General features: G+C 29.3%; 1 protein-coding gene across 1 annotated transcript; it reads right to left on the bottom strand.

Annotated features, from left to right (window-relative positions):
• Window positions 1–1,333: 1,333 nt before the first annotated feature.
• LOC112744328 (mogroside I-E synthase-like) lies at window positions 1,334–4,363 on the bottom strand. The gene is made up of 2 exons (XM_025793912.3): window positions 3,510–4,363; window positions 1,334–2,262 (listed from the first exon to the last, which is right to left on the bottom strand). The coding sequence occupies exons 1-2, from the start codon at window positions 4,164–4,166 to the stop codon at window positions 1,504–1,506; spliced, it is 1,416 nt and encodes a 471-aa protein (XP_025649697.1). The 5' UTR covers window positions 4,167–4,363; the 3' UTR covers window positions 1,334–1,503.
• Between the last annotated feature and the right edge of the window lie 4,371 nt (window positions 4,364–8,734).

Raw genomic sequence — 8,734 nt, forward strand, 5'->3', positions numbered from 1 at the left:
CGATAAAACAAATACCTCTATCCACATTTTCGTTACATAAAAAAAAGTATAAGTAAACAATGAAAATACTAATCAATATGAACAATGGATATATCAGATGTTTAATTCACTAGGTGTGCGTGGATGATTATCCTAATATTAAGATTTAGGTGAGTAATTTAAAAGTGTAGTGTATTTTTATTTTATTAGACCAATTTTAAAATCCATTGTTTATATTATTTACAAAAATCATTACCTACCTAACAAAATCCTTTCATAAATTCTCATCTCATTCCCATATAAATTTTGCGAATTCCTAATACTCCTTCTCACGGGTTACATATAATACCCGCGGACATTCACTTCCGCTTAGTATCTATCTTTGCCATCTCTATTAAAAACATGCAAATCCGTAAATATTTAATTTATTTTATTTATTTTAAAAAATCTATACAAGAAATATATGTTGATCAAACAACAAAAGCATAGATTCACCTAATTGTCAAAACGTAACCAAATTGAATTCCTAACATTCTAACAACCATTTCTCTTCCTATATCGACAAAAAAAAAAAAAAAATTGCACAGATCCACCTAATTGTCACAACCAAATTCATAACAATCAATTCCTATATCAGCGAGACTCCTTCAATTCTAAACGAATATGCAGGAGTAGAGTCGTATATAAACTCAAAAATGGTCTTTGTGGATGCTAGTATGCAACTATATATTACGAGAAAATGTAATTTTTTTGTAATAAAGTATCCGAAGCATAAGTTTTAAGTACGCATTTGACTTCCTTGACCTGGGTAATAAGACCTGTAAAGGTATAAAGGGTATTTAGGTCAATTCCTTAAGGTAGTTGTTTATTTAGAGTATTTAGGTATAAAGGGTATTTAGGTCAATTTTTTAAATTTCAGGAGTGAAACAAAGAATTTTTTTGTGTGAATACTACAATGAAAATTTTATAATTGTCTTCATATGAAAATATTTTTTTTTGACCCTTAGATAATGAATTGTATGATTAGATTTTGATATTTATAAAAGTGTTGTCTTTGTTTAAAATGTGACTAAATAAATAAGTTACATTTTTAAACAAAACATCTTCATAAAAAAATATTTTTGCCATCTTCATTTGATTAGTTACTTTTTTTTAGTGTGTGTAGTGTAAGAACAAAAAAAAAATGAAATTCTCACTATTTTACAAGACTATATTATAGCATTAAATTCCTCAACATAATTAACTTAATTCACATTATAATTTAAAAAAATTAAATTGAGGTGTTAAATTTTTTAGTATTAAATTTTTGAGTAAACATTAAAACTAATTCTCAAGAAATTTAAAATTAGATACGTTGATTCCCAATAAATTTTTATTACATTGAAAATTTTTATAATTACACCTGTCTTACAAATGTTAAAATAAGCACCCGATATAAATTATGATATTACAATAATATAACAAACAAGCTATAGATTCATGCAAATACAATAAAGTAGAAAAAGAAAAAGTAGACCTTGTTGATTAGGAAGTAATTTCTAATTTAGGGCATGTAACTTCTGAGGGAAAGAAGCTATTTACAAATTCTATGATGTTTCTATGAGAACTTCCACCACCACCATCACTAACTGCTCTGAGAACCAAAGATTTCCATTGCATGGAATTATTCTTCATCTCTTTTCCTTTCTCACACTCCATCATTTCCTTTATGCAATCTCTCAATGCTTCACTCTTCACAATCTTTTTCTCATCAATTGGAACTCTAATTCCCACTTTCCAAACATCAACCATATACTTTGCATTTGTGATTTGATCAGACCATTGAGGCACTACAATAGTTGGAACTCCTAAACTCAAAGTTTCCAATGTAGAGTTCCAACCACAATGTGTTACAAAACATGCCACAGATTCATGAGCTAATACTTTCAATTGGGAGCACCATGTTACTACCAAACCCTTCTCTGATTTCTTTGCAAAATCTTTTGGAAGTTTAATCTCTTCAGAGGTTCTAACCACCCACAAAAAATAATGATTACTATCTCTTAGACCATATGCTATTTCTCTCATTTGTTCCTCATCAAGAGGAACCAAGCTCCCAAATGAGACATAAACAACCGATCCATTTGGTTTATTGTCTAGCCATTCCATGCATTCTTCTTCACTCTTGAATGCTGCAGCTCCATAATCTTCATCATCCTTAATTCGTTTGTCCAAAAATACAGAGGGGATATTTGGTCCAATGGTTCTAAATTTTGGCCAAATCTTGATAGTCCAATCAGCCACCTAGAAACAAATTTTAGGAAGCAACTATTACATATTGAATTTGAAATTTGAAGAAAATAAAAGAAGAAAAAGAAAATAACGAAAAAAATATAATTTATGCTATTATTAATGTAAAAAAGATAAAAAAAAAACTAACATTCATATAATGATTCCTTAAGAGAGTAAAATAGAAGGCTTTAATAACCTTAATATTAATAAAATAAAACTAGATCATATTCCTAATGTTATTGATGGGTAAAGTCTACTTGTTATTTCTAAAATATTTTTAAAAAAAATTCAAAATATTTTAATATTTAGGTTAATCTTGAATATTTAAAATAAATTTTAGTTTTTTTTTTTAATTCTTTTATGATTTAAGTTAGTTAAAATAAATAGAATGAAATGGTTATAACGATAATAATAAAATTAGGATAAGGAGAAAAAGTAAAATCAGTGACAAATCAAAAATTTTTATATTGAAAATAAACTATATATAACATTATAATAATTTTTATAATTATATAATATAGTCAAATTTAGTAAGTAACAATGTAATATGCAGCTGAATTAGTTAGTTAAAAATAAGTTGAAATGAATAATTAGAAGATGACACAAATTAAAATAAATAACTAGAGAATGACACGTTAGATAATTTAATTAGAGAATTAGTTTGGTAGTATCTGTATATAAGTTTCCAAAATTTACAAAATCTTGATAAAACTTCTAGCTCTTATACTCAATGTATGAATAAAAAAATTCTTCTTCCTCTGTTTTATATCAGATTATTAGTTTTTCTCTATGTTAGTTTTAACAGTAAGATAGTAAAAGTGAGTTATTGGATGAAATTCATACTAATCTCACACTATTAAAATTATTATTGATTGTTATTTGATAGCTACAAATCACAAAAATTACTGCTCCCTAGCATTCCTCAGCATCCGCACGTGGAAGGAGGACAATGACAAAGGAATGAAACGATGCTGAAGATGGTGGGATCTGGGGTGAGTCGGCAGGATGAGGTACCAGTAGTGACCGTGATGTTTTGGAATAGAGGTTAGTGACCGGAAGGAATATTCTAAATTTTTTTTTGAAAATTTTACAAACAAAAAATATACTTTTAACTTCTATATCTATATATTGATATAAGGATGAAACCTTTTTTTTTCCCTTTAAAAAAAATATTTTTCTTTTATATTGATATATAACCGTTTTCACATTGTATGAGTGAATATAAATACAGAATACTCGTAAAAACGTCGAATACTAACCTCTTTATCCAGCTCATAGATTGCATTGCATAGTATCCAATCAGCTTTATCAATGTTGGAAAATTGACCCACTAACAAGTCAAGCAAAACTTGATCTTCATCATCATCACATTTTTGGAAGAAAGAAGGCAAGTCCTCAGGTTGAAGTTTAGGCATAGAAGGAAGTGAGATCTCATCCTCAATGAGAGGAACCTTAATCTTCCCCAATTGTACATGATAGTATATGCTATTCACACCCAAATTTTGAGTGAGATAAACAGCACCAACTATACCAAATTTCTTAGCAACATCCAATGCCCATGGCAAAAATGAATTATAGACAATACAATCTATAGGGTTTCCTAATTTAGCAAGTTTCTCTATAAGCTCAGAAAGTGATTGTGGGCCCACTTCCCAAAACCGGCCCAAATAGGCCTTAAAGTTTCCAGCTTCAACAAACCCACCATTATCAAACCCATCAGAGATGGATTCAAGTGATATGCAAGGTGGCACTTTTTGTAAACTCTTGCTATAGAAACATGTGGTGGCTAGTGTTACTTTCACTCCTTCATGTACCAAGAGCTTTGAGAATTGGATCATGGGGTTTATGTGACCTTGTGCTGGGTAAGATAAGACCAAACAATGTGGTTTTCTAGGATCTATGTTTTTCTTCTCCATGTGTTTGTGTAAACTCAATTTTATTTGTTTCTTGCAATGTTGGTGTGTGTTGAGTTGAGAAACAGAGCCACAGAGGAGTTAATATATAGACAGAGGAGTTGGAAACTTATTAAATGGATGGAACGAACACTTTGAAAGTTTGAATTGAGTTTGTGCACTTTCTAGTCGAAGACACCAAAAGAAGAAAAAAATGTCTCTTTTGGAATTTTTTACTTTTTACATAAGAGTACCTTTTTATATTTATATATATCAATTTCATATTTTTTATTTTATCTTATATTAAATTTTTTAAAAAATAATAAAATTAGACTCTGACTTTTCTAGCCTAAAAATTTTAATATTATATTATAACATTATTTATAAAAAAATATAAAAATTTCTAATTTTTTAATTGAAAAATAAATATTTTTTATGATAAAGATAAATAAATTTTTATTAATTAAAAATATAAAAACATTCATGATTTTTAAAAATGTGAAATATTTTAAATTTTTTATTTAAAATGTATGAATAAATAGATCTTATAAAAAAGTTTAAATATCTCATATTTAAAAAATAAAAGATATTTTTAATAAAAAAATATTTATTTTCAAATTAAAAAGTAAAAAATTTCTTTATAATTGTATTTTATATTAATTTTGATATGATGTGATGGTCAGGTGTAGGACCGTTTGTTGGATCTTTATGGGCTTGTGGCTAAGAACACCAGGTGAGATATAGCCTACACCTGTCAAGATAAGGAGAATGATGCACCTTGTACTTTTTGCTTTGTTTTTTTTTTTTTTACCAAAGATATGAAATTCGAATCCGCAATCTCTTAATTGAGTATGAAGAGACTATGTTATTTGAGCTATTACTCATTGGCTACTTTTTACTTTGTTGTCTCCTTTAGATAGTTGACACGTATTAATGGTTTTGATGAGCTGACAAAATTCAGAATGCTTTATTACGGTTTCAAGGATATGTAAGTTTTATATAAAAATTTCACTTTTACATCAACTGGGGTTTATCTTATAAATATGCAATATTGTTATGCCAAAACATAAAATACTTGTTTTGATTTTTTTTTTCTGTAAATCGTATTGGGCCTTTTGTTGTACTAATCTTCAGCCGGGCTTGTAGTTTTTACTTTTTAACCCATAATTTATGATTTAATATGGTAAAGGTGGTTTATAATAATAATAATAATAATAATAATAATAATAATAATAATAATAATATATATTTTTTGGTTAAAAATAAGTAAGGTGAATAATGATATTTTAAAATTTAAATTAAAATATTTTTTTTAATAGAAACATAATTTTTAAAATATGACATCTTTTGATTATATTAAATACAAAAATATCAAATGGTTTCAACTTTAAATTTCTTGTAGAATAATCTCTAATAATTTTATTGAATATTATTATTATTATTATTAGAGTAAAGTATTATTTTTGTCCCCAACGTTTGGGGTAAGTCCTAAAGTTGTTCCTAACGTTTCAATTGTCCTATTTAAGTCCCTAACGTTTCAAAAGTGACTCAATGTTGTCCTGCCGTTAGGGATCCGTTAACAGAATTGACAGCGGGACAAAATTGAAACGATTTTGAAACGTTAGGGACTTAAATAGGACGAAAACGTTGGGGACAAAAATGATACATAGAAATAAATTTTAATTTTATCCTTCAATAATATCAATTTTTTACTATACATAGTATTCAATTATTTTTTAATCACATCTAAGTAAATTACACTTAATCATATTACTTTCATCTTAAATAAATTAATTTTTTTTTATAATTTTACTCTTAAAGATTTTTAGTTATCATGAAATATTTGTAGAATGACTAGTATATAAACTTGTAGAAAAGAAAAAAAATAATATATATACAATAAAATATAAATTATACCTTTGTCTCTAATGTATCAAAATTTTTTAAAATTATAAAAAAATAAATTTATTTAAAATAAAAGTAATGTGATTAATTGTAATTTATTTAGATGTAATTAAAAAATAATTGAATACTATGTACAGTAAAAGATTAATATTATTGAAAGATAAAATTAAATTAAAATTTATTTTTATGTATTATTTTTGTCCCTAACGTTTTCGTCCTATTTAAGTCCCAAACGTTTCAAAATCGTCTCAATTTTGTCCTACCGTTAATTTAATGGATCCCTAACGGCAGGACAACATTGAGTCAATTTTGAAACGTTAGGGATTTAAATAGGACGATTGAAACATTAGGGACAACTTTAAGACTTACCCCAAATGTTGGGGACAAAAACAATACTTTACTCTTATTATTATTATTATTATTATTATTATTATTATTATTATTATTATTATTATTATTATTATTATTTAGTGATTATATATATATATATATATATATATATATATATATATATATTATAAATACATACATAAATCTAATGAATAAATTTATTATTATTTTTGTCCAAAAAATACAAAAAATTATGGTACAATATTATTATGCACTTAACAATCATAATAATTTTATTTTGGATAAAGTACTAAATTAGTCCTTTATGTTTGGGCGTAATTCTGTTTTAGTTCTTATGGTTTAAAGTGTCATATTTGAATCCAAAAAAGTTTCATTTAGGTTCAATTTAGTCCCACGGTGAGATCAAAGTTAAATAATTAACTAAATGTCCTACATGACAGCAGTACAAGAACAAGGTCGATAATTTCAAGAATAAATACAAGCTCCAAAGACACAAAATCAACTATGGATGCATCAATACATTTATTTATTATTCTCCTTAGTTCTATGAAAAATATTTCATTTAAATTATAAAAAATGATAAATAAAACTATTGATGCATCCACAATTGATTTTGTATCTCTGAAACTTGTACTTATTCTCCAGATTATCGACCTTGTTCTTGTATTGCTGTCATGTAGGACATTTCATTAATTATTTAACTTTGACCTCACAGTGGGACTATATTGAAGTTAAATGAAACTTTTTTGAATTCAAATAGGACACTTTAAACTTTAAGAACTACAACAGGATTACGCATAAACGTAGGGGACTAATTTAGTACTTTACTCTTTTATTCTATTTGTTTTTAGACAGAGGACTGTTGTGTCTAACGGAAAAAAATATTGGAGATTGATCTGTATATTAATTTTTCTTGAGGACTAAAATGTCTGTTTTTAAAATTCTTGAGGACTAATCTGGGTAATTACCATGGTTCTGAAAACCAGACCGGACCGGCCGGTTCAATCGGAATAACCGGGAACCGGTGGTCTAGCCGGTCCGGATGACGGAGAAAACCGCCTGACAAAAAACCGGTGAAAAAACCAGTCGAACCGATAGTTAACCGGCGAATCGGAAGAACCGTCCGATTTTTTGGCGGTTTAGTGGTTTGCAGCTTCAATGCCAAAACGACGTCGTTTTGGCTTAAAAAAAAAAAGAAGAAGAAGAAAAGGCAAACGCGTAGCGCCGAAACCTAACCCACTACCACTAACCCTAATCTCAATCTGAGCTCAGCTCCCCTTTCCCCTAACCTAATCTGCGCCAGCCTCCATTCACCCAGCAAGGCCACCATTCGCCACCGACAACCATCGACAGCAGCCGCGACCACCACCGGCCGAGCCCGCCTCCTCGTCGCCGAACGTCACTTAGCCCGCCCCTCATTCGCCACCCACAACCATCGACAGCAGCCGCGACCACCACCGGCCGAGCCCGCCTCCTCGTCGCCGAACGTCACCTAGCCCGACCCTCATTCGCCACCCACAACCATCCACAGTAGCCGCGACCACCACCGGCCGAGCCCGCGTCCTTCTGAATTCGGTAAGACTCTGTTCTATGCTCCTTCTTGATTTTGGATTTTGATTTTCTGAGGTTCTGTGAGCTCGCCTGTTCTATGCTGCCTTCTTGATTTATGATTTTGATTTTCATCATTGCTGTTGTTGATTTTGAATAATGAATATGTTTTGCTGCTTCTGTTTGTTGCTTAATGATGAAAATTTTTTGCTACTTCTGGATATGCTTGCTGTTTCATTATATTCATGATTTTCTGAATCATTGCTGTTGTTGATTTTGAATATGTTTTGCTGCTTCTGTTTGTTGCTTAATGATGAAAATTTTTTGCTGCTTCTGAATATGCTTGCTGCTTCATTCGGTTTCTCTGTTTTTCTCTCTAGATCTGTTTCCTCTAATTCAATTTTGTGTATATATGTATACATTTTTGTGTAAATTGTGTTGTTTTGAATTTGATTTGTTTTGTTTGAATGGTGCAGTACTGAAATTGATCTGGTGTTGAAACTTTAATTAAAATAAAAAAAAGAAACTGATGATCCTCTTCTGAGCTCACTGTCACCACCGTCATTCCTCCCTCGCCGTGTCTCCAGTAAGCCGCTGCTTCTTTAGTTTTGATTTCTAAGATTCTGGCTTCTGAGTTGATTTTTTGTACTAGATTCTGAATTGTGATTGTGTTCTGAGTTGGGTTGTTCCTTAATGTGAGTCTGAATTTAATTTGAATTGTTTCACTTAGTTTTTCTGTTTTTGGATTTGGAGGTTGAGTTGTCTGTAACTCTGTATTATGAGTTTTT

Source organism: Arachis hypogaea, chromosome 14, assembly GCF_003086295.3.
Source record: "Arachis hypogaea cultivar Tifrunner chromosome 14, arahy.Tifrunner.gnm2.J5K5, whole genome shotgun sequence".
NCBI lineage: Eukaryota > Viridiplantae > Streptophyta > Magnoliopsida > Fabales > Fabaceae > Arachis > Arachis hypogaea.

What these genes read in the sequence shown, in the direction of transcription:
- LOC112744328 (XM_025793912.3), bottom strand. Translation starts at nt 4,166, where the DNA reads ATGGAGAAGAAAAACATAGATCCTAGAAAACCACATTGTTTGGTCTTA. An exon ending in TCTATGAGCTGGATAAAGAG is followed by an intron (nt 2,263 to 3,509) that starts GTTAGTATTCGA and finishes ATTTGTTTCTAG; the next exon opens with GTGGCTGATTGGACTATCAA.